The sequence below is a fragment of the Myodes glareolus genome, chromosome 23 (assembly GCF_982192425.1).
Source record: "Myodes glareolus chromosome 23, mMyoGla1.1, whole genome shotgun sequence".
NCBI lineage: Eukaryota > Metazoa > Chordata > Mammalia > Rodentia > Cricetidae > Myodes > Myodes glareolus.
Window position 1 is genome coordinate 39,067,806 of NC_142048.1, and position 26,118 is coordinate 39,093,923.

General features: G+C 46.5%; 2 protein-coding genes and 1 long non-coding RNA gene across 7 annotated transcripts in view; 2 read left to right on the top strand and 1 right to left on the bottom strand.

The window, feature by feature from the left end:
- Positions 1-3,756: 3,756 nt before the first annotated feature.
- Positions 3,757-14,282, bottom strand: LOC125414498 (uncharacterized). The gene is made up of 3 exons (XR_007236278.3): positions 14,129-14,282; positions 10,241-10,413; positions 3,757-6,423 (listed from the first exon to the last, which is right to left on the bottom strand). It is a non-coding gene; the product is annotated as an uncharacterized LOC125414498 (long non-coding RNA).
- Positions 10,901-12,370, top strand: LOC148118347 (uncharacterized). Its single transcript, XM_087901179.1, has 3 exons — positions 10,901-10,907; positions 11,415-11,716; positions 11,819-12,370. The coding sequence occupies exons 1-3, from the start codon at positions 10,901-10,903 to the stop codon at positions 12,368-12,370; spliced, it is 861 nt and encodes a 286-aa protein (XP_087757305.1).
- The window catches only part of Rbpms (RNA binding protein, mRNA processing factor), a 143,477-nt gene continuing 129,642 nt past the window's right edge, over positions 12,284-26,118 (top strand). For all 5 annotated transcript variants that reach the window (XM_048456564.3, XM_087900751.1, XM_048456565.3 and 2 more), the window contains exon 1: positions 12,284-12,505. In XM_048456564.3, the coding sequence (XP_048312521.3) occupies positions 12,440-12,505 (66 nt within the window). In that variant the 5' untranslated portion in view covers positions 12,284-12,439. The remainder of the gene's footprint in view (positions 12,506-26,118) is intronic.

Consider the following 26,118-nt stretch of genomic DNA (forward strand, 5'->3'; position numbering starts at 1 on the left):
GGTGTTTGTGACAAGAAGGACAAAGTAGCTAATGCATACGTTTTGTGTTGCTACAACTGAAACTCTTCCGTGATTCCTGCCTTAGTAAGTAGAGGCAACCTCCTCTACTGGCTTGCTAATCAGCTAAGTAGCCTCTTTCTTCTCTATGCTCATCTCTCATCAACTTTCCATTTCTCTCTCTCTCTCTCTCTCTCTCTCCCACTCCCCCCCCACTTTCTCTCTCTCTCTCTCTCTCTCTCTCTCTCTCTCTCTCTCTCTGGTGGTTTTAGTTCACCAACCAAAAGCCTTTCATTATCTGGTTAGAGGAGCGCCTGCTAGATACTTTGTTCCTCCCTTAACTGGACACATCTGCCCATCCATCCTGCACTCTGTATGACGTCACCTCTTCTCTTCTAGAAGTCACTGCCCATCCGTCCTTCTCTACTCTGTATGACGTCACCGCCTCTAGAAGTCACAGCCCATCCCTTCTTCTGCACTCTGTATGACATCACCGCCTCTAGAAGTCACTGCCCATCCCTCCTCCTGTACTCAGTGCAATCAGTGCAACTTTGCTTCCTCTGAAAACCTCTGCAGTTCACTTCCCAGAGTGAGTATTTGCCATATTTCTGAACTCTCAAGAAATTTGACTGTGAGTTCGAGGACAGCCTGGTCTACAGAGAGAGTTTCAGGACAGGCTCCAAAGCTACATAGAGAAACCCTATCTCAAAGAAAGAAAGAAAGAAAGAAAGAAAGAAAGAAAGAAAGAAAGAAAGAAAGAAAAGAAAGAAAGGAAAGAAAGAAAGAAAATAAAGAAAAAATAAATAAATTTTAACTTCTATAATGATTACACACTTTTTTTTTTTCATGTACCTGTTTAATAATCTGCCTGGTCATGGCTAGGGTCAGCATCTCCCTTGCTGTCTACTGTTTTCTAAGGACTCACCACAGTGATTAATAGCCATCTGTGGGATGGAAGGATGGACCTTGATGAACGGGAACAGAATAACCTCAAAGAAGTAAGGTATGGAAGTGCTTATCTACAACGCCAGCACCCAGGCCCCGAAGCAGGAGAATTGTGAGTTTGTGGTCAGTCTCAGTTCGCCCATCCAGACCCTGTCTCAAAGAAAATATGCACTTTGTTGACCGGTGGTGGTGCACGCCTTTAATCCCAGCACTTGGGGGCAGAGGCAGGGATCTCTGTGAGTTCAAGGCCAACCCGGTCTACAAAGTGAGTTCCAGGGTAGTCAGAACTGTTACACAGAGAAATCCTGTCTTGAAAAACCAAAAGAAAAATAAAGAAAATATGTACACAATTATTATGAGAGTTCACGAGATTTTATGTTTTAATTTAATTTTTTGAAACAGGACCTCTCTGAGTAGTCTTGGCTGTCCTTTAACTTGCTGTATAGAACAGGCTGGCTACAAACTCAGATTCTCCTGCTTCTGCTTCCCAAGAGCTGAGACTGAAGGCATATACTACCACCCAACTCTATTTATTTATTACTTTATGTATATGGGTGTTTTGCCTAAATGCATGCCTGTTGTGCAATATTACATTAACTATGTAAAGATGTGTTACATTTGTTTATACTGCACTTGTTTAACGGTGTGAAGATATGTTGCCTTGTCTGCCTAAGGCACCTATTGGTTAAATAAAAAGTTGAATGTCCAATAACCAGGCAGTAGAGGGATAGGCAGGGATGTTCGGCAGAAAGGATAAATAGGAGGAATCTAGGTTGGAGAAGAAAGAAGAGTAGAGAAAGAGAAAACAAGAGAGAGAGGGTAATGCCCAGGGCTAGCCAGACACAGAGTAGGACATACAGAATGAAAGAAAGGTAAAATGCCATGAAGCAAAATATAGATGAAGAGAAACAGGTTAAATTTAAAAAGCTCATGGGATAAGCATAAGATAAGACCAAGCATATAATAATAAATATTTAGAAATAATAATAAATTTGTGTCTTTATTTGGGAACTGGTTGGTGGCCCAAAAGAAAGCCTGCTACATATGCCTGTGTGCTATCTGCACAGTGTCTGAGGAAGCCAGAAGAGGGCGTCATTTTAACATGAAAAGGCCGGGCCTGCTTATTGGGGTTCTTGTCCTGCCCTGTTCCCCCAGCTGTTTAGTCCCAGAGAAAAATCACACATGAGATCTCTATAAGTTATAATGCTGATTGGCCCGTTAGGTCAGGCTTCTTACTGGCTAACTCTCACATCTTGATTAACCCATTTTTCTGATCTATGTTAGCCATGTGGCTCAGTACCTTTTTCAGTGGGGCAGCTCACATCCTGCTGCTTCAGTGATCTGGGCAGGAGTAGGAGGAATCAACTTCCTCCTCCCCAGAATTCTCCTGCTCTCCTTGCATCATTTCCACTTCCTGTCTGGTTTTCCCACCTACACCTCCTGCCTGGCCAATCAGCGTTTATTTAAAACATGATTGACAGAATATAGACAATTCTCCCGTACCACATCATATTCTGTAGAACTAGAATCTTCCATGTGGGTGCTGGGAATTGAACCTGAGTCCTCTGGAAGAGCTGCTAGTGATCTTAGCCACAGAGCTAACTCTCCAGCCCCACGACGACTTGATACATGCAGACATCATACCACAACATTTGATATGTGCAGATATCACACCCGCAGCATTTGATACGTGCAGATATCACACCCGCAGCATTTGATACGTGCAAATATCACACCCGCAGCATTTGATATGTGCAGATATCACACCCACAACATTTTACTTCTTTATCCTATGGTTCCCCTGCCTCCATTTGGTGTTGAAGGTTGCTGGTTGGCTTGCTCTCTACTTCTATTCCAGCCTCTCTGATGGTGCTGCCTGCGCTCAGGATGGGCCTTTCCTCCTTCAGCTTCCAGGAAATGACTTCACCCTCACACACGGAAGTGTGCTTCATCAACCTGCTCGGCATCCATGGACCACACAGTGCCTGTTTCCAGCTACTTCAGCCTTCCTTCAGTCCTTCTTGAGATGGATTCTGAAATGCTCTCTCTGAAGGGCAGCACTTAATTACTAAATGATTTAAATCTTCAGTCTTGTCTCCTAACACATGTGGATTCTCAGCAAACGTTTCAGTTATGTAAATCTGCTCCTTGCCTGTGATTCCTCAGAAACATTTACTATATATTCCATTCCCGGGGCTGAAATTTAAATCACAGGTGGTATCTGTTGTTGTTGTTGTTGTTGTTGTTGTTGTTGTTGTTGTTTTGAGACAAGGTTTCTCTGTGTATCTTTGGTTCTCCTAGAACTCACTCTGTAGACCAGGCTGGCCTTGAACCCAGAGATCTACCTGTCCTTGCCTCCCCGGTGGTGCTGGGATGAAAGGCATGCACCACCACCACCGGGTCACAGGTGGAATTTTTAAAGGAAAAACCACTACATTATGACTTTGTTTGCTTGCTAGCTACCCAGCAGCTACATGTTGGCCTGCTTTTGTTTTTTTACTTATTATTATTATTATTATTATTTACTTATTATTATTATTACTTATTATTATTATTATGAGTATTGACTCATACATCTGGGAATTTCTATTAAGGCTCTGAAAGGAATACATACATATTCCACCCCCACACACACACTTAGCTGTCCTTCAAAGGAAACTTAATGCTATAAACAGCATTTGTTGTTTTATGGATCTCATTCTCATGTCAGACTTAGGTGCCTGAAAATGCCCAGTGATTTCTGATTTCCAGGGCCTTGCTTCCATTATTCCTATCTCCTGTCATGACACAATAACTGCCTCACAGCCTAGTGCCTTAGAACAGTAGATTGTTTATTCATAAAGACCATGCAATTTAGGCAGAAACGTGAGCAGTCACCTAGTCTCTGTGTCACGGTGTCTCGGCTGGATGGTGCCTCCAAGATGGCGGATTGACAAGGTGGGTCAGGACACTGAGATGAAGTGCTGGGGACAGGCCTCTCCAGGTCACTGTGGACTCTCCTTTTTGGAGAAGCTCAGTTCCAAGAGGAAGGAAACAGAAGCTGCCAGGATTCTAGAATGCCTGTGCTCACAACTCCAGAATTCTCTTTTCTCTACATTCTATTGGGCCCAGCTCAGCTTCAAGGAGAAAACTCTTAAGGTCCATTTCTCTTTCTTTAAAAACAAAACAAAACCAGATTTACCTTATTTATGTGTATGCGTGCACCATGTGTGTGCAGGTGTTTGTAGATGTTTGAGAGTGAGTGTTGGGTTCCCTGGGACTGGAGTTACAAGCAGTTGTGAGACTAATGTCCTTGGTAAGTGCTCTAAATCGCTGAGCTGAATCTCAAGCCTTCAAATTCTCTCTTGATGGCAAGGGTGGTGTGTGTGTGCGCGTGCATTATGACATATACAGACCCAAATATGCAATGGTGAATTACTTGGAAATATATTGGAAGACTAGCTACCATTCTATGATCACCATGAATGTCCCTCCAGTGTAGATACTGCTCCCCCACACTCCCGCAAGACATCATTGTAGCTCATTCTATCATAAATCAGTTTTTTTTAAATTTCATGCGTTTGCCTGCATGCATATCTGTGAAGGTGCCAGATCACCTGAAACTGGAGTTACAGTTATCAGCTGCCATATGGGTGCTGGGAATTAAACCTAGGTCCTCGGGAAAAGCAGCAACGCTTTTATACACTGAGCTATCTCTTCGGCACTCCCCCACCATAAATCAGTTTTTAATCTCTGCCAGGAATGATGAAACCACAGCTCAAGAGCCAAGTACATCCTGTGGCTTATTTTTATATAACCCTTGGGATAAGAATGATTTTTATATTTGTTAAAGGATTATAAAAACAAAGACTGTATGACAGACGTTGTTAGGATTCAGGCATTATGCTGGCCTGCCCTGTCATCTGACAAGATGTACCCAGGCAGTACGCTGGCCAGCCCAGGGTCCTACTTTGTAGGCAGATGCAAAGGTCCCTTTAAGAGACCGCCCACTCCCAGTCTCTCTTTCCCGCTGTTCCTCTGAATGGGTATGCAGGCCTTTTCCTGCTTCTTCTCTTTTCTCTGTCTCCTTTCTATCTTTCTTCCTGCCGTTCTCTCCGAGGCAGCAGCTTTCTGTCTCCCTCTTTCTGTCTGCCTCTCATTTTCTCTTCCCTTTTCATTTCCTTTATCTCAATAAACTCCACACTTGAACTCTGCCTGAATGGCGTATTTGTCACCCGCCATGATTCTCACCCGCCATGGGACCTGCCAAGGTTTCTTTTGCGCTGTTTTGTAACAGGCGTTGCACATATGTCCCGTGAAGCCTAAAATTATTCACTCTTATTACCCAGAAGATTTCACCAATCCCTGGTCTAAAAATAGCATCAGCTAAGTCAGGTTCAAGCATAAGCATGGCTCCTGACTCAGCCCTGTGAACTATGCCCAAGATCTCTGGCTGCAGATGCAGGAGCTCAGGGAAGGAGCCCACATGTTATCAGATTGCTTGACTGGAAGGGTGACTGGGAACTAAAAAGACAAAATGCCTGGTCTCTATACATTTAGCACCAAAACATTAAGGATGGAAAACACTTAATAGAAACTTTACTGCAAAAAAGAAAGAAAGAAAGAAAGAAAGAAAGAAAAAAAGAAAGAAAGAAAGATGAGTTGGGCATGTGGTTCATGCATGTGAATGATGCATGCAGTGAAGCATGTCATAGCATATGTAGCAATGCATGTAGTGATGCATGTTTGTGTAGGTGGGAGACTGCTTGTTTGTTCCGGGTCACCCAGACCGGAAATAATCACACAGAAACTGTATTAATTAAAACACTGCTTGACCAATCATTTGGGTGTATTGCTAGCTAGCTCTTGTATCTTAAATTGACCCATTGGGACTCCCAAGGGTGCCATTCTCCTTTGATGGCTACATGGCGTCTCTTTGACTCAGCCTGCTCTCTCCTCCTCTATCTGCTTGGAATTCCTGTCTTGCCCTATTCTGCGCTGCAATAGGCCCAAAGCAGATTCTTTATTAACCAATGGCATTCACAGCATACAGAGGAGAATCTCACATCATGTTTGTAATCTCTGCACTTGAGAACCTTAGGTAGCAGGACTGTGAGTTTGAGGATAGCTTCAACTATATATAGTGAGATTCTGCCTCAACAAGGGGACTGGGGAGTCAGAGGAGAAAGTGGGAGGGACGTGGAAGAAACTAGCCCCCAGGAATTCTGCAGTGAAGCTGGTGCAATAATATCAGTCAGGCCACTCCTGCTCTTAGGAATGATTCTCAGTGGTTCTTTGCTCTGTCCTCTGAGTCAGCTTTCCCTTTGGAATCAGCCAATAATTGCAGATTCTTCTTGGCTGTAGAGATGGATTCTGAAGTTGAACAGTCTCCTTATGAACAGTCTCTTTTCCAATGTACACTTATACAGAACCTTAAAAAGCCTGGAGGTGATAGCGCGCACCTTTGATCCCAGATCTCGGGAGGTAGAGGCAGGTGGATCTCTGCATTCAAAAAACAAACAAACAAACAAAAAAACAAACAAAAAAGAACAAGCAAAGAGAACGTTAAAATGCCACACCATAATATCTTATTATTTAAATCCCTCCTGTAAACAAAACCCATAGACTTGTTTCTTCCAAAATAGACCATTTCTTGCCTTGGGCACATTAGTCTGGTAAGGGGTAACACTCCTTAGGTCGCAGGGGCCTTACTGTCTAGTTGACAAGGGATCTGTGTGACACAGACATGAGCCATATGTTTTGGTCAGTGATGGACCACATTTATGACTGTGGTCTGATGAGATTTTATCCCTATGGATGCTGTAGCTGCGTACACTTTCATTCTCTCAAGTGGGGAAAGCGGGTGGATTTACGTGAGTTCAAGGCCAGCCTGGTGGACTTAATGAGTTTTAGGACAGCTAAGCTATATTGTGAGACCCTGCCTTAGAAAACCAAAACAAGCTGGACAGTGGTGTTACACACCTTTTGGGAGACAGAGGCAGGCAGGCAAATCTTTGTGAATTTGAGGCCAGCCTGGTCTACAGTGTTCTAGTAGGTTACACAGAGAAACTCTGTCTGTGTTAAAAAAGAAAGGAAAGAAAGAAAGAAAAAACAATAATCCTATCTGTTCTATGATCTGCTTTACTGGCCAAACTGGCCAAGGGGGTAGTGGTCCAGCCTTCTGGAGACCTTGGGGTCCAGTTTTGTTATAGGTTCTATCTGTTCAGCTCTGGGGAGCCCACTAAAGTGACTTTCTATAAGGGCCCATCAGACAGCTCCATCCATAGAAGGTTTCATCTGAGGACCTGTGACCTGTGAATTGCCTTTGGGAGGGGGTATCTGTCTTCCTTTTATTTTTAATGTTTATTTACTATTACAGGGTCTCACTATATAACCCTGATTGGCCTGAACCTGTGAATTGCCTTCTGGGTCTTTCTTCCTATTTTTACTTTATCATTTATTTCATCTTTATGTTTTACTTATCATTTATTTGAGATGCAGCCCTAGCGGCCTGAGTTCATCCAGAAAACGATGCTGGTCTTTCACATGTCTGAACCTGCTAGAATTAAAAGTGTGTGCCACCATGCCCAGCCCCTTAGTTTGTTTTTATTGTCCTTCTTTGTTTTTGGAGACAAGGCACAGCATTACCCCATTCGTTTGTAAAAGGAGTATAATCCTAAAAATGTAGAAAACACTTGGAAGGCAGAGGCAGGCAGATCTTTGTGAGTTTGAGGCCAGGCTGCTTTATACAGTGAGCTGCAGGCTTGCCAGACCTACAGAGTGAAACCCTGCCTCAAAACTAAACAGAAACGTAGAAAACAAATAAAGCCTTTCAGGTCATGTATGGCTGCTCAACTTGCTTGTGTCAGCTGCTTCTTCCAGCACGGATAACTAAGTAAACAAACAAACAAAACCATCCTTTCAGCGTTCTATCTAGAAATCACCACAGCCAGATCCACAGGCTCCTTAGGTTTTGTTTGTCTTTGTTGTGCGATCAGCTAATTGAACTAATTGTTTTTCCAGTATCTAAATCAGGGCAGCCTGCAGAGTGATATGCTGCCTTTGAATAGTGTTTTTTGTTAACAGACTCAAGAAGGGGCACCTCTTCCGATTCCCACCCCTAATGCCACCCTGAAGCCTTAAATTGCCTGGCTTTGTTTTATAGCAGGACGGCCACTTGTGGATATGCAATTGTATTTCTTTGTTTAATGCTGTTTTAAAGCCACCTAAATCTTAGTGGTATAATACAATAGAATTCACTTAAAAATGTAATTACTACCAATTTTGTAACATGGGCAGCATTTTCTGGAGATATCGGTTTTGTTTTGTTTTGTTTTTTGTTTTAGTTTTTTCCTGTGTGGCATCAATTGGGACCGTTCACCCGACGTTGGAGGATTCACGACCAAGACAGTATGCTCAGCAAGGCTGACCAACTGGTATTGGCCCTCTCTGCTGAGAAACTGGTTGGAGCTGCAAGCTGGGAACCTGGTTTTCTTCTTTGTCTGGTTCTGCTTGTGGCTGTTTATGTTTTGTGAAAATAGTGAGAGGATTTTAGAACTATGGAGGCGGTTAAAAAAAAATCAGGGGATGTTGTAAAAGTGTAAATATATCTAATACTGCCGACTCATTAAATGGTTTAGATGGTTAACTTTTTGTGTCCTTTGCCACTATCAAAAAATAAAATAAAATAAAAATAAAAACAGCAGGGGTGGGGGTGGCCCTTGCTTTTAATCCTAGCACTTGGGAGGCAGAGGCAGGCAGGATCTCAGAGTTCGAGGCCAGCCTGGTCTACAGAGTGAGCTCCAGGATGGCCAAGGCTACACAGAAAAACCCTGTCTCCAAAAGCAAAAGAACAACACAAACATCAAAGGAGGAGGGTGGCAGTGAAATGAAGAAGAGTGAGTTGTCAAGGATGAAGAAAAGACCAACGGAGCTTTGGATCAACCAAGTCAGCAATCGCAACACACGGGATGGATTCTGCAGCCTTCTGTAGTGCAGATACACAGCTCCGTGCATTGCCTATCGGCTCCTCAGCCCCACCCCCCATCGACCTGCAATGCCTACAATTCCCAGGGACAAACGGTTAAGACCTAATTATGGGTTTGGATTTCTTACAGCAGCAAGCCTCCAAAGGAACGCTGCCAGCGTCACAGCGATGGGTAATGAAAACTACAGGTGCACACAATATTTCCCTTTCACCCTGGTATGCAACCTTGCAGGCCAGGCAGAAATACAGGAGAGCAGTGGGCAGGTGAGAGGGCAAATGTCTCCGGGTCAATAGCCCAGTTCTTCCGGGATATAAACTCCCTTTGTTGTCTTATAATTCTTAGCATCTCAGGCAACAATCGGCTACCAAGGTGCTCTCAAACTCTTAAAACTTCGTCTTTGAAACAGTAAGTAAGTCCTAAAGATTACTTAAAGCCTGACTGAATATATAACTCCCATCATCCCCCCCCCCTTCTCTCTCTCTCTACAGCCATGACGTTTATAAATAGTGGAAGTCTGTTTACAGATTTTCCTTGGGTCTTGTTTTTTTCTTCCAAATAAGTACATACCACTGCTTGCCGAAAGGATAGAAAATGAAATCCCTTTCTCGCAGGCCTATTATCTCACCCTCGTTCCTTGTGCTGAGACACCAACCATGTCCGCTGTCTCTCACAGTTTTATTGCCTGCTGTGTCAATACCATGGTGTGATTTTACCGTCCATTTCTTTAATCTTCCTTCAGTCCTGTTGTGGGCGATGTCTCTATCTAGGCCACACCTTCCAAAGATCAAATATTAATAATGATTCTGACTCTGTCTAGTGACCATGCTTACACCTTCAGGATTTTTTTTCCGGGGGAGAGGGAGTGGGAGGGACAGGGTTCTCTGTGTAGCCTTGACAGTCCTGAAACTTACTCTGTAGACCAACAGGCTGGCCTGGAATTCAGAGATCCGTCTGTCTCTGCCTCCTAAATGCTGGGATGAAAGGCGATTGCCACCACTGTCTGTCTATTCATTAAAAATAACTCTATTCTATTGTCAGGCCCTGTCTAAATGCTGGGAACACACAATAAAGATGCCAGACAAGGTTCCTCTCACAGGACTCAATTTTCTTATACAGAGGTCGCTAACTTTTAAACAAAAGACAAAGTTCTGGTTTGGCTTCAAGACAAAAACAAAAAAATCAGGTTTTAGTCTACATCTGAAATTAACCCACTTTTTCCAGGAGAGGGATAAGAGACTCCCCCAGCATACTGCAACCACACCACCTAACCCACCTTCTTCTAAATGGGCTCCGAGTGAAACCCATCTGTCATTTTTTTCTTGGGTCCTTACCAGGCTCCAGCAAAACAATGTCTCCCTGTGGAGTATATTCAGTAACAGGCAAGAATAGTCAAGGAGGGTAAAAGGCTGGGCCATCGAAGCCCACCACTCGGCCATTGCTCAGGAAGACATTGCCCCCTCGTGGTTCCTCTTATAACTGATTGAAGAGCAGGTCGTGCAGAGAGCTGCCAATCAACACAATCAATAAGTCAAAAATACGGACAAAGTTTCTGATTAACTGTAGCTTTGCTTCTGACTTTTTCTCCCGCTGTTACAAAGACTCTTGGTTCACTTGCTCCCAGGAGGCACCTCGGTTCCTATGGAGAGCAATGGCATTATGACGGCAACTTGGAACATTATTTTCTTTTAGGAACTTTTCCCACGTCTCCAGAGCCCCTCAAAGAAAAAAAAAAACGCATCTAAAACTTGTGTCACTATGGATTTTCACGTCACAACGTCTTTAAAAGCCAAAGAAAAATGTTGCGTGTATCTTGCTTTTTTTATAATTTGAACCAGGATTCAGCGATTATGTTGCCTTGGAGTTGTTTGGGGTATCTTGTCTCCACAACACCACTTTCAATTGCCTAAAGGCAGGGCCCTTATCTTCAGCTCTCACCCAACCCCCGCCTCCACCCCACCCCCAACAGCTCTCAAAGCCGAGAGGGGTAAAGAATGTCGAGTGGGGAGAAAGACATAAACAGTTAAACCGAGGCATAAATGAGAAATCGTGATTGGCGATTGGCGCGGCATGCCAGACAAACTTCCTCGGAGAGCACAACCCTTTGATACGGGGTGGTAGTGGGGGGTTGTCTTAAATGTCCGTCCATACTAGCCAAAGGAGTTTACAGGGTCTATTGTTGGAAAAGTCCAGTAGGACCAGGAAAATGGAAACTTCCTTAAAAATAATGCTAGCTTCCGCCTATTGTAAACCAAAATTGTGCAAGAATGAATGCTGGGAGAGGAGGGTTGCGCTTGCCCCATCTATAATCTCTAAAGCCCTGGGAGATGTATCTATATATTCCCATTTCTCTGACTAGGAAACGGAAGCTGTGCGGTCATCCCGGTGTTGGGCAACTGCTTTGATTCTCCAAAGATAAATGTCCTGACCTTTGAGGGGCAGTGAGGGATCCTCAGCCAACAGATACCGAGTGCCTACTATGCTCCAGGTAGCAGCCTACTTAACTAGTGGCGGGGGAGACAAAGATAAACAGGGCACGGTCTTGTATTCCAGGAAGGGGCTCCCCAAAGAGTGAAGTAAACAAAACGATTCCAGAACAGTCTGGTGCCGGCTGTGCGAGTCTGAACAGGGACCTCCGGAAGCCTTCGAGAGCCACAGCGGGCGAGGGGAAAAGGCTGGGGAGGGCTCGCCGGACTCCGGCACCGGCGGTGGGCTTGCCAACCACGTCCTGCAAAAGCGGGGCTCGGTGGTGGGCTGTACCCCGTGCCTATCTGTCACCTTTCGGCGCAGGAAGAACCGAGTCTCGTCGGGTACTGCCAAGGAGGGTGGGTTGAGGTGCACACCCGTCGTGGAAAGCAAGCAAACAAAAGTTGCACGCCTCAGTTTCCGTCCCCCCACCCCTGGCCCCCCAGCAGGCTCGGTTCCCCGCCCCGAGCCCCCTCTCCAAGCCAACGCGCACCGCCTGCACGGACGCCGAGGCCCCGGGAGCTGGAGAGAGAAGGCAGACCCGACCTTCCTCCCGCCGAACCCGCGGCCTCGTGACCCCGGTGACATCCACCCCCCTGCCCCCCCACCAGCCGAGCGGGGCCCTGGGGTCGACCGCTCCGCCCCGTGCCCCTCCTCCCGCGGGGGGCTTCGCGGTCCGGATCAGCGTCCCTCTGGGCTGCGGCCGGCCGCGCACGTCCAGGGAGGGAGGAGGGGGAGGGGAGGGAGGGGAAGGGGAGGAGGGTGAAAGGCGAGAGAAAGCGCGCTGCGTGCGGCCCCGCTGCCCAGAGCCTGCCAGCAGCGCGCCCTCGGCGGCTCCGGTCCCAACCGCGCCCGCCGCCTCGCCTCCACCGCCTCGGCCCGGTCCCGACTCCGGGGCTCGCCCGGCCTCTCGGAGGTCCCCACCCGCCCCGGCTCCCCACAGCGCCGCCCAGCTCCAGCCCCGCAGCTCGCTCGCTCGACCGCCCCGGGGAAGGTAGCAAGCGGGCGAGCGCGCCCTCGCCCCAGCCCCGCGCCCCAGCCCCGCGCGGCGACGAAGGACCGGGAAGATGAACGGCGGAGGCAAAGCCGAGAAGGAGAACACCCCGAGCGAGGCCAACCTTCAGGAGGAGGAGGTACAGAGGGGGGCCGGCTGGGAGTCTCGGGGCGCACGGGGTGGGGGGTGCGCCAAGGGACGCGGCGTCCCGCGGGCTCGGGGCTGTGTCCACGCGCGTCCGCGTGCCTTCCATTGCATAACTTTTTGAGGACTTTCCCGAGACTTTTGTAAGAAGAATGCTCAGCTTTGTCTACCCGGGTTGTTGAAAGCGGAATCGAGAGCTGACTCTCGGGTGACCTCGGATGATTGGGATGGGGAGGGTCAAGATTTGGGTTCTGCGTCTGCTGCTGGAAATCGGAGGGAGGCATGGTCGAAGGAAAAAAAAAAAACTCTGGGAAAGTTCTTGTTAAAAGCTACTTCCGACCCCAACTCCCCTCCCTCCCTTTCTGTGTTAAAAGTGCTGGGTGAAATATCTTCCTAGCTGAGACATTTTGGATTAATAGATAACTCATTAGCCGCATTCTTCTCCGATGAGTCGAAGACCCCCGCCGAACCTGGGCGAAGTGGATTGGGGGGTGGGGTGGGGTAGAATAACAAGGGCTAAAAGCTTTGGATTCCCCAAAGCAAAGGCGCACGGAGGATTTTCATAGGGAAATCACAACTTAATGTGGCACACTCGGGATGATGATTAAAAACAATTTGCACCTGTGGTGCGTTTCTTACCGAAAACACTCGAGTAATATGTGTGGATGGGGTGTGCATGGAACCTCCTGAGTTTGATCGGTTTTGTGGCGTCCTGTCCTGACTTAACTCCTGCAGGTGGGTTTATTTGGAGGTCCCAAGAATTGTATTTATCTTTTTAAAGGTCTCCTAGAATTTAATGAGCAGAAGCAGAAACTGCCCAACCCACTATAACGTACAAAGTGTTCTTACAGGTAAATCCCATCCTAATAAGGAGGGTGAATGCAACTCAAACTGACCCTAAAGCGGTTAGGATGGTGAGACTATTGAGACACCGGGTGCAAACTAAGTTACCGAGACCGAAACCAAACATAAGGGTTCCATCCATCCGCCCATCTCTCGGACCTATGTGAACTATTCCTCTGGTAAAATGGGAACTTTTTAAATGGGGAAGACAGAAGAGACCTAAATTTATGCAAAACAATGCCGAGTTTGATTTTACCACAGTTGTAGGGTGGTGCATCTAAGGGAATTGAGGGAAGCTGACAATTGCCTTCCCACCTGAAGAAATTGCCTCTTTTATAAGCAAGTATTACTTTTGGAAGTTCTGTTTATGCCGTTTTATGACAACAGCGCTGGGGAGCCAGCTGCGAGTCCCTGCTGCTCTTCACTCTGTTTCCTGACAAGTTAAACAGAAAAAAAAAAAAAATGCCCGCTTGCCTTTTGAGAAATTGCTGGGTTTCGAGCATGCTTTAGTGGACACAACAAGGTAACTCTTCAGATCAGCCCTACCCTTATCCCTGCTAAAAAGATGGATCCTATGAAACCATCTTTCTTCCTTCATCCGGTTCAGAAAAATTGCAACTGGGAAAAAGCTCATAACAACAATAAAAACACCAAAGTTTGGTCCTTTTAAAATGATTTTGGAACACAACAAAACCCCAGAGTTTTTTTTTTTTTGTTTTTTTTAAGGTTTTGGTAGATAACAATGGGCTTTTCTCCAAATCCCATACCCACTCACCTACAAATGATGGCAAATCAGATTTTTCTCTTGATCCATCTTATCTGCAAACGTTTCCAGTGCTAAGGTGTGTGTGTCTTGTGTCCGTCCGTCCGTGTGTGTGTGTGTGTGTGTGTGTGTGTGTGTGTCCCCCCCCCCCGTGATCACGTCCAGGAATGGACAATGTTGGTGCAGTCAGCTGCCTTATTGACCCTGCTGCACTGAGAGTGTTCCTTGTCAGGTAGGAATGGCGTGTGATTCTGGGAGGTGTTTGTCTTTTTTAGCGAAATATTTGTTATTTAAGAAACAGGTGGAGTACAAAGATTGCAGAGCTCAGGCTGTTCACTAGTGGGAGTGTGTAAAACACACACACCGTGAGGAATGAGCCTTACTTGTTTGCCTTGTTTTCAGTACTAGGAAATGAACCCAGGACCGCAGAGGTGCCAGGCAGCGACTCTGTCACTAGCCACCTTATATGTTTTTGTTTAGAAATAGGGCTTCCCAAGTCCCACAGTCAGGCTTTGAACTTACATTCCTGCCTAAGAGTCCTGGACTTCAAGGCATTTGCCTTCACACCTGGCTAGCATAATAGAAATGCAGGGAAAGAAAATCGTGAGTGATCCAGGTAATTTTATCATAATTCTCTGTTCCTCATGTACATTTGGTTTCATTCGGTTTTTGAAAAATTCTAGGTCTTTTTTTTTTTAAATAACCCTGAAAGCCACAAGTAAAACAAGTGCAGTATTTCAGTATTTTGGTGAGTCCTGCTAATGTGCTTGTCATTATACAAAACCACAACACTGGACCCATTCCCTGCCCACCCAGGGGATCCACACTGCCCAGATGCATTAAAGCCTTGGAGTGGACTCTAGGAAGCAGAGCACACACACACACACACACACACACACACACACACACACACACACACACGCACTTCTTGTATACATACATGAAGACAAGAGAAGAAAAATGTGCTTGCTGTAATTTCCGGTGGCTACTGAATCGAACTGGGAAAATGAGTCCACCCGTCACTGAGAGAAAACAGTTTCTCATAGCTCACTGTGGGGTGTAGACTTTCTCCTCCTACATTGGAGAATTGATTCAAGGCTTTCTTTTTCCTTTCTACATTTGAAAGCAGTCCGCCTATCATCCAGTATGTTCTAACCCTGAGTCTCTATATTAGAGACTAATAGGGCTCACATGGATACAGTTGTGTAGACCGAAAAGTCCAGGGTTTGGGGGAAAAAGGTTGTACATGATGTATATATTTTCTGTGGCTGAGAAGTTTTTTTGAGAATCTGTGCAGCTTTGTATAATATAAGCACATAAAACCGAGAAGAGGAATTTTAAGATTTTTGCAGTCTGTGTAAGAGCGTACATCTGGCTTTCTAGTGTACCATGTATGCGCTGTGCAAGGACAGCCGGTTGTCAGTCTTCCTGGGACCTGAGTGTGTCTGCAGAGTGTTGGGCTATTTCTTACGTCACTTTTCAACTAAGGAAGTCATGCTGGCAGGAGGGCCAACCGGTCAGAACCCAGCCTTAACTCCACAGCAAGGCTCTACTTTGAAACAAAAGTTCTTAGCTGGGTGTGGTGATGATTCCTTCATTTTGTAAGTCTCTGAGACCAGTCTGAGGCCAAGCCTGGTCTCCGTCGCAAGTTCTAGCCCAGCCAAGTGAGACACTGTCTCCAAACAAAAATTGGAAAAAAAAAAAAGTTCTTAGAATGTGTCTCCAATTGTATGATCAGGTTTTATTAAAAGTTAATACGCATGTGAGTGATAAACTCATAATTTGTCTCATAATTAGCTGTCATTAGTGAGTTTGTGTTCAGACATACTGGGACCCTGTCTTACAGAACTTTATCAGCAAGTGATTTCCTTTTTGGAAATAAAAGTGTCTTTTGGTTGTATTTTTAGTTTCATTCATGCCTTCGGGCACTTTTTAGGTGGATCACCTTATGTTGAAGCAGTTTAAAATTTATCTCAGTTCTGGGAAAGCGGTAATTAAATCGGAGAGGCAAGAGTTGGCCGTGCTGCCCCATTGATTGAGATGTTTGGCAGAAATCACATCAGGTCAGATCCTGAGAGGGCCATGCAGTTTTTACTTCAGATCTTCTAGGTGCTTAGTATTTTGCCAAAGCATTGGGGTTGTAAGTTGTTGAGTTTTTTTTCTTTTTAAGAGTTGGCATGGAGGAAAGGGAATGCCAGTGGTGTGGGCTAACCTCTAGTTCTCATGGTACGTCAAGATCTCCGGACACGACTTCTGGAAGCTTAGATCAGCACCGTTTTGCACACTTCTGTGTTGCAAACCAAATCTAATATAGTGAACTTGTTTCAGTTGTGGAGCAGGGGTAGGTAACAGTGGTTTGGATGGAGATGTGACCTCATGGTAGAGAGATGTCCACAGAGAGCCACCAAGGTGGCATGCACTCTGCCAAAAGTGGTTTTCCAGTTTCTCTGCCTTGATGCTTTGGTTGAGGCGTCTTTTATGGAGGCGACGTCTCATACCGTTTCTGCCGGATTTAGTGTTAGAGCTGGGGCAATTAACTAGAAACATGGCATCAGTAATGAAATTAAGGGCTGTGGTTCTGCGGAGTTTTGGCAGGGGCCATCAAAACATGTTCTCGTCCTTTGATTTAGTACCTGTCTTGTTAAGAGTTGACGCTAAGGAAATTGGGCGATAATAAAGATTTCTTTCTAGGAGTTAGGCTAGCGAAAATTCTCAAACTGTTCAGCGAATGGGAATTTGCAAAGCAAATCATTAGAATCCCATAGGAATGTTATACAGCCTTTGAAGGGTATGTTTTTTGAAATGTATATTTATCGCAGATTATTTGTGTGTGTGTTATATATATAATAATGGTAGGCAGGTCTGGAAACTAAAAGTCTGAAGGCAGGGTCCCCACAGGCCACTGCTTCCTGGAAAATCTTAGGGAAGAGCCTGGCTCCAGACATCCTCTATGTTTTTGTTGAGCAAACAGGAGTTTTCAAGTTTTAATACTTTTTTTAAAAAATTTTGAGATTATAATACAATTACATCATTTCCCTTTTCCCTTTCCTCCCTCCGAACTCTCCCATGTAACTCTCCCACCTTGTTTCTCAAGTTCTTTGAAATAACGGTGCATGTAAAACCAAATACAGCTACGACGAATGTAATTGATGGATTACACACAGATCATTGTGAATTGCTTTCTTTGGCATTTCCAAAATGGCTATGTGAGCCTTTTGGCTTTGCCTTCTGGCTTTGAAGATTTCGTTAAATTCTTCTGTGATTCCTGTAGGTGTAGCAAACCATCAGGTTTGGTTTGGCTCAGCTCAGGAGCCTGACTTGGGCAGGGCTCAGGCTTTTGCAGTTCCTCAGGACCCTCATGTCTTTTGTCCCCACCTTTGTCTCTCCTGTCCCCTGGTAGTGATCTTCAGCTGCCCCCCATGCTCTGATACCCCCCTCTCAAGCCAGCATGACGCCGTGCAGCTGGGTCTCATGACACCCCAAATCTGTCCGCCCAGCTCTGACCGCCACAGAAAAGTCCACACTGGACCCTCGAGCTTGTTCTAATGAACCCTTCTGCCCATTCCTTCTTCTGTCCTGGCCCAAGCTGAGCAGGATTCAAGTTGTAGCCTCTGTTTTTGTGCCTCCCGCCGCCCCATCCACGGAGGCCTTGTTTTCCCACGAAGTTCTTTGTTGTCTTCGCTTAGCTTCTGGACCACCCTGCAAAGATATGCTGTCTAATGGGATTCCCAGTGGTCCGACTTCCCCATGCCAGATCCATGGCCACACACACTCTAAGTTTAGAATTTGGAATATACATGGCAGCTGCCTGCTTAATATTGAGAGTCCTACTAGAGATTTCAGAAGGTCGTGACCCCACCTATTGGGAAACGATCTTTCTCACCTGCAGTACCAATGGCACAGGTGAGTCTGTCAGATCTGCTGTGACAGACTGCTGGATCAGTCTGTCAGATGTGCTTGCTCATCCCATGGATCTGCTGGGTTCTCGCCATTAGCACCTGGGTTCTCCCGTGGAACTCCCTTTTGACCTGGTCATGGGCTTCCGGAAGTCTTTGCTAGGTGGAAGAGCAGGGAGCTCCCCCTGTTCCCAAACAGTCTGCTCTGTGTGACAGCCACTTTGGAATGTTTGTGTTCAGTTTCATTTGGCACCTTAGTGTCTGCCTGGAGGTGTGGGGGGGAGGGAATGCAAATGTCCCTCTTGAACAGTACTTGCTTGGGTCAAAGAAAAACTTTTGGAAGGAATGAGAAGAATGAACCTTAACGGCCAGAGCACAAGTGGCCGGCGTAGTCCAGCCGACTGGAAACTTGGTGAACCAAGTCTTCAAAGTAATGCCATGTTAGTAAGATCCTACCCTGGCCAGACCCTGATGGTGCTGGGCTTATAGGAGAATAACGGGTATGACTTTATGAACCCACATCTCCATCTTTAATGTGCACCAGGAGAATATTTTAAACAGCTTCAATGCCGTGTGTGTGTGTGTGTGTGTGTGTGTGTGTGTGTATGTGTGTGTCCCGGAAGTGAGGAGGTGAGGGATGCTTGATGTGACCTGGAACTTGAAGCTGACTGAGGGAGGGGTGTGTGCTTGAATTTCTAAGAATAAAATTGCCCACTTGGCAGAACAGAAAACTACCAGAATCATTTCCCCCATGAGAATGTCAGGAATAGTCGTCACTAATATAATATGTAGAGAAACTGGGTCTCTCATTGTGTAGCCTTGACTGGCCTGGAACTTGCTCTGTAGACCTGGCTGGCCTTAAACTCACAGAGATCCTCCTGCCTCTGCCTCCCTGAGTGCTGAGATTAAAGCATAAACCACTATGCCTGGCCAATCACTGATTCCTGCTTGGTTTTTTTTTTTTTTCTTTTTTTTTTCCCTGTGCTGTTACAGGTTAAGCACTGGACCACCTGTAATCATTTTTTTATTCTTATGAACTAATGTAGAGTGTGCGTGTGTGTGTGCGCGCGCTTGAGACAGTCTTGCTGTGTAGGCCAGGCTGACCCGGCACACCGCATCCTCTCCTGTGCCAGCCTCTTGAGTGCTGGGATTACAGGTGTTTGTCCGTTTTATGGACAGGCAACTGAGGCAGTGTGAAGCCTGATTGACCAGAGCCATCGGGTATAGACCCGGGGAGGTGCTAGGAGCTAGGGGAGACACTTCCTCCCCTTCAGGTGTTTAATGGAGGGATGGCCGGGCACAAATTAACAAGTTTAATAAAGCGCGACAGCAAGGTTGAGGTGGTTTGAACTGGAAACAAGCCTGCTCCTGAGAGGGTGAAGAAGAGGGCTGATAGTCAGCAGAATCTAAAGACTTTGACCTATGAAGAAGATCACGGGAAAGATGACTGGCAAGGAGTCCATGCGGTGTGAACATTCAAGGCTGATGGGAGCCATTGCTTTCTGAGCTAGGAGAGGGGCCTCTGTCCTCTGCTAGAGGGCCAGGGGTGGACGTGCGGCACACAGCATCATCTTGTTCAGTATTTCAGGACATACAGCCGGCGCTGGAAGTATCCGAGAGGGCCCTGAATCCATCTGAAGTGGGCTAGAGAGGAGATTAAGGGTTGACCTCAACACCTCTTTGGGTTCTCCATTGGATGGTTGATTTGTAGAAGTACAAATTGGGTATAGGGCAGCTAGGAGTGATGATGTTGAGTCTGGGGTGCACAGGATAAGCCAGATGTTAATGATGAGGCTGAGTCTGGGGTGCACAGGATAAGCCAGATGTTAAAATAGGATTTCTCAGAACAACAGTTCACAGATAGCTTGGTAATTGAAAATGTGCGTCATGTGTATGAGTGTCTAGAAAATGGAATTCCAATCCCTGGGAAACCTTGTGAAGAAAAGCAAGGAAAGGGAAAAGGCTTCTGGGGGAAGAGGGAGAATCGGAAGTTCTCAGGGGGAAAGAACTAATTTTAATACATGAGCATGCATTACTTAGAAACTGCCTGATTATAATAGTATTTGCTATCTTTATCAGCTGGGGGGAGGGAAGAGAAGGAGTCAGAAATATCTAGGTCTGTATAGTATTTCTCGTGCTTTTCTGCTTTCCTCAAAGTCCGAGGAGTTTGGTTTTTCCCCTCTGTTTGCCCTCAGGACCCAGACTTGCAGTTTTCTTTCCTTGAAGGCCAAGCTATCATAACATCTAGAGAGGCTTGAGCTGCAGCATTGGCCGCCCAAGGTCATGTGTTCTGTGGGTCGTGTTTTCGTTTACTGTACTTGCTTGCAGGTGTTGTTTGGTACACTGCTAAGTGTCCACCGAGAAGCAGTCCTGGAAAGGATCTTAAAGAAAACAGCCAACAGCACGTGGTTGCATTCCTTGCATGGTCTCACCACACCGCAGCAGCAACCATTATGATGCATATTAATGAATAGCAAAAAGGAGGAAGAAATGGCAGGAAGTAATGCAGCTCACACCAGGAAAGGAGCCCGGGATTTCAGCTTGTGATGCCGTATTGTTGCACGAATTTCAAAGGCAGCAGAAATGCTTAGGCAGCCTGCTTTAATCCTGTCGGCATCTGGGATTTTGCAAAGGTGTGAGAAATCTGAGCGTCTCAGGATAGAGGTCTATCTCGGCAAGGCTGAAACTCCCACCTTCAATTCGTCCTTACTTCTCAGGAGTGAATGAATCTTACTGATGGGGGTCCTCTGATACCCCAAATTCCTTTATGTCACCTGGTAGATGATGCTGGCCTGTGGCCAGTGCGCTCCCAAGAGAAACCCTCCAGACGATTTTCTCCTTGACTCTGCAGGATCTCGTTTTGTGCAAACTCCTCTTTGCCACCTCAAGGCCGGCATACTTGAGGCCACCGGGGACAAGTGCAAAGTGCGATCTTATTACTGAAGTAGCAGACTCTCCTTTGTGCTGCGCGGGGGGGGGGGGGGGGGGTGGTGGTGCTGTGGAGGTGTCATTGTCTTAACCGTGTGGGAGTTACAAGACTGAGCATGTGTCAGCTTCCAGAGGCTTCTGTATTGACTATAGTGTTCCTCCAGTCTGCATCATGTGATGGGAGAGGGTAAGACAGGACCCTCCCCTCCAGGCCCTGATGTTGGGTGATTAGGGGCTAGCCTTGGTTGTCAGGGTAACCTATGGTTCCCACTTAGCCCGCTCCTCTCCGTTCTCTTGGGTTGAATTTCTGCTTTACCCAGGATGACTGAGTACTTTTCCAGCAATGAACAGCAGAATTGCTAGAGTGGGTCATGTTCACAGTGGTTGGAATCTCCTTTTCAACCTTAGATGGTCAAGTGTGGGGGCGCACGCCCTTAATCCTAGTAGAGGCAGGTGGATCTCTGTGGCTTTGAAGTCAGTCTGGTCTACAGAGTGAGTTCCAGGACAGTCAGGGCTACTCGGAGAAACCCTGTCTCTGGGGGGTGGGGGAAGCATTTATGATTGCCCATGCTAAGTGATTGAGCATTTATATAGCTAGTCCAAAGTGGACACTAGTCCACTGCGCCCCACCCCCTCATTTAAGATGCTGGCGTTCCTAATGGCCTAAACTGTAGCCAAGTGTGCCCTTACCTATGGACCCTTTCCCCACGTGCTTAGATTACTTTTTTTTTTTTGGTCTGTGTAAGTGTATGGTACAAATGCCCTGCCTTTTAACATAGGAAATGCTGTCATGCCATGTTCAGGGATAGGAAAACTGAGGCACCCTGAGATGCTAAATTAATCTGTCTGAGGTTTTACGGCTGGTGGGTAGGAACTTAAAAATGTGATTGGGGGCTGGAGAGATGACTCAGCGCTTAAGAACACTGGCTGCTCTTCTGGAGGACCTGGGTTCAATTCCCAGCACCCATATGGCAGCTCACAACTGTCTGTGATTTAAGCCCAGGACTTCACACAGATACACATGCAGGCGAAACACCTGTGCACAGAAAATAAAAATAAATAATTAAAAAATTTTCCCGTGTCACACAAGCTTCAAGGTTCTTTCTGGACCTCTGGCCCCATCTCCTGGGAATCCCAGTCTCATCTGATAATGCTTTAGTACCTCGGATCCTCATTAGATATGCCCGTTTGCTAGACTCCTTCCTGCTTGGTGCCAGCCAGTCTGCATGCCTACAGGTCAGCCCTGACCTTTATCCTAGTCTCAGTTCTGTGTCACCCAGAAAGAGACCTGTGACCGAGAGGTTTAAAGTAGACCACATTTCTACCATTATTTTCCAGGTGGCATCTCTGGACATTTTCTATGTGCTATTGGACTCGCTGACCTTGTACCTCTGGTAGGCCTCTGGCAGAAGAAACTTTTCATCTTATTTAATGTCTTAAAAACAAAATAAAATAAAAGCCAAAGCCTAGACCAATGCCTCACATTTGTTAGCGAAATGCTCACAAACCTGCCTTTCAGAGGCAGACATCTGTGTGACACGCCACCTTGTCATAGAGCCTCTCAGTAGTTTACAAATTGTCTCCCCCCCCCCACCTTATTTCTTTCTTGCCTATTTTTTTCCCCCCAAAGGCATGGTCTCTTTATTATGGAGTCCTGGCTGTCAGGGAACTCAAGAGATCCACTTATCTCTGCCTCCCTAGTGCTGGAAATCAAGGCCTGAGCAACCACGCCTGGCTGAGATTTTAAGTTTTTCTGTCTTCCAGGTGGATATTTCTGATTCCCAGTCCCCCACTTGATTGCATCAGAAGCCAGAGTTACCGTTTCACAACCTTTTGAGTCAGAGATTTTGCTCGGGTGGTAATATGACTGATCCCTTGTGTGGGGGTGGCGTGGGGCAGGCGGGGGTGGGGCAGGCAGTCTTTTTGCACAGTGCAGTTAAACACAACTGCACTTAAACAGAAATGCCGGCGTGGCTGGAATGAAATAACTGTCGTTGCTGAAGGGTCAGGTAAATTTTGCCAGGTGTGACTTTCGCCTGCAGAGGGTTGTAACCACCTGGAGTTGATTCTGAGCCTTCGGCTAAGTCGATCCTCGAGCAGTTTTAGCTTCCAAGATACAAGTTCAGGGTCTTTCTGGCTTTGGGCGGCTGGAACAGACTTTTAGCACCTGGGTTCCAACGGGAAGGAATCCTTAGGGAGCTACCCCAGGCCGCAGCCACTCGTCCTTATAAACTTGGCTATTTCTCCGGTTTTATTTTTGCTTCTCATTGTAAAGCAGAACAGATAATATCTCAGGCCTAAAGAAATGTGCCTTGTCATTGACTTATCATCAGATGGAAACCATCTGTTAATTGAGATGAAACGCCCACCTTCGGATTGACCTCATTTGCACACCAAGTCCCAACCTGACCTGGACGCGGGGTGGGGGGTGGGGAAATGGTTGGTGTCCCGCCCTGGTCATCCGTTGTCTGGTAATCCCACAACCAAAGTTTCATGTTCTTAGAAGTCAGCTCTTGGCCAGCCTGTCACTACCCTTCAGTTTTATTGTCTCATTTTCAGTGTTGCCTGAGGGACAGAGGACAAGTCACTTGAGCTGTTTTAGGGAAGCAGGCCTCCCTTCCGGTCACTAGAAGGGGGTGATGGCACACACAGATGTGGCCTGCTGGGTGTCGTCAGTCCCATCTTTTCACTTTCACCGGATGCAGAAAAAGGCCCCGGCGGGCTGTTTGCAGAGACTGTTAGGGGGCATTTTCCAATACAAACCCCTTAGATTATGTTTTATTTGTTAAATTATTTTAATACAGCGAGGAAAAACCAGAGCGCCCTAGACTTGGGAATTTCTTTTTTGTTTTAGGGAAGTTTCTTACACCTGGATTGCCTACCTGCAGTGGTTTCAGTTTTGTTTTTTTGTAAGCAAACCAGTGCCTCTCCTAGGGAATTGGGTGCGACTTTGTGGGTGTGAGCCGGCAGGAAATGACCCTCTGTAAACAAAAGGATTATTTAAGGCCCATCCTGAGTCTTTGTGCCTTGAGAGGGTTGTGTGGAAAACCAGAACTTGGAATCCCAGCTTTAGCTCTTCTCCTGGAGAGGGCAGTGACGGGGGAGTGTCTGCCTGGTGAGCGGGCTCTAGCTAGAGCGCCAATTCTCAGCCTTCCTAATGCCACCACCATTAAATACACTCTCGTGTTGTGGTGATTTCCCCCTCCCCCACCATAGTTATTTTCTTGGTTCTTCGCATGTGTAATTTAGCTGAGTCGTAATAAAAATACCGACCCCCAGTGATATGCAACCCCGAAAGGTGTTGCACCTGGGAACCTCTGCTCTAGGGTCTAGTGCCAGAATACCCGGTAGCACACGCTGTGAGAGCCCAAGAAAGAAAGGAGTGGGGTCTAGCAGCCCTTTTGGAGGGCAGGATTTCCTACCCCAAGGAGGGAAAACGGGCATGGGTTGCCGGTTATCCAGAGGTATACATACCCAGTGTGACGTGATAGGTTGTTTACTCTGACTTCTAGCTTCTGCCTAAAAGCCCATGGCCATTGGAATGCCGAGATGTAATCACAGTGGGAAAGGCAGACAAAAGGGTTCTGGCCAGGTGCGTTGGTAAAGACATCTTCCCAGCAGTAAGGAGGCTGAGGCAGGAGGTTGGCCATGACTGTGCGACCCTGTCCCTGTATAAATAAAACCGGATCCTTTCCTTAATCTGAAGAGACTGTCCCACAGTGGCGTCTGTACTGGACAGCCTTTAAGCTAACAACGAAACAATTTGTGATCAGTGGGTTTCAGACCCTGGTTTCCCCCTCTACTTGAAAGTGACTAGTCGGTCAGAGTCCATACAGTGTGGTCCTGAATTTAGGGTACTAGCTAAGTAGTTGTGCCGTATCAAGATTTATTTACTTGTTTAGCCGTTACAAATTCTTGCTGACTTGCAGCAATGAACTTTCCCAGAACGTTTTTTTTTTTTTTTTAAAGGAGAAACCCATCCCACTAGTAAGTAGAAACACACATTTTGCAGAAAGTGGGCTTGTGTTTTTCTTAGTTTTCGGGGGAAGAGAGCGAGCATCTTTGTGTAGAGGATGTTTTCAGACTTTTGTTTTAGTTGCTACCTTCAGAAGGCCAGCTGATAATGTTTTGTGTGGGCGGAGTGTTTATTCCCGAGCAGCTAACAGTTAACACAGTACTTTCAGGGCAGAGATAACCCTGAAGCAGCCATTCCATCTCAGTTCTGCAGGGTTTTATTTGTGTGCTACATGTGCTGGGCAGCTCTGTATTTTAAATGTGGGGCCCCCGGGGCTGTTAAAAGAAAGGGAGCATTGGAAATTCAGTTCATAGGGGGACGTTTTTCTCGCTGATAAGTGTCTGAAGTATTGAAACATTTCCCAAGTTTTCTTGTTGTTCCTTGTCCCGTGTGTGCCCTGTCTCCCCCGCTCCCCCCAGGGTTACTCTGTGTGACTACCCCGTTGTCCTGGTCCTGGAACTTGCTTTTTAGTTCACGCTGGCCTTGAACTGAGCTGTCCTGCCCCTGCCCTAAAGGCGGATCTTTAGGTTCCTAGCTTCGTTTGCTACCTGAGGGATTGAACCCAAAGCAGATGTCACAGATGTCTCTTCCACCAACCTGTAATCCCAGGCCTTCATACATTTGAAAAACATTTAAGAAAAGTGAACTGTAAGCGAGGGCCAAGCAAAACCACCAAACCTGACCACTCCATAGGGAGACAGAAGGGTTTATTGGGGATCAAACGCACCAGGCTGGGCAGGAGGAGGAGCAGAAGGGTGGAGAAGCAGACAGATTTTACGTGAGTTGCGTGAGTTGCAACCGGAACTAGATACCCTCGCCAGGGTAGTTGTCCTTCACGGTTGGAGGAAGGGGAGGAGCTTTTGGTAAACAGAAACCCACCTTTATTAGGCTTGTTTACCTGATGACAGTCCTTCTGTTTACTGAGCCAAAGTCCCGGTTATGACAACAAGACCAACCCTGCCTTTTTGGGGTGCCCCTTTGGACCTGACAGGTGTATTTTGACCTGGATCTACTTGGAAGCGGCTGTGCACCATGTCCGTTAGGTGTATATGCTTTTTTGTTGCTGTTGCTTTTGTTTTTTCAAGATAAGATGTCTCTGTGTAGCCTTGGCGGTCCTGGAACTCACTCTGTAGAGCCATCTGGCCTCAAACTCAAGAGTTCTC

Excerpts from the sequence above, each read along its gene's own strand:
- LOC148118347 (XM_087901179.1), top strand. Across the intron at positions 11,717-11,818 it reads GAAGAACCGAGTCTCGTCGG|CAGGCTCGGTTCCCCGCCCC; the intron begins GTACTGCCAAGG and ends CTGGCCCCCCAG.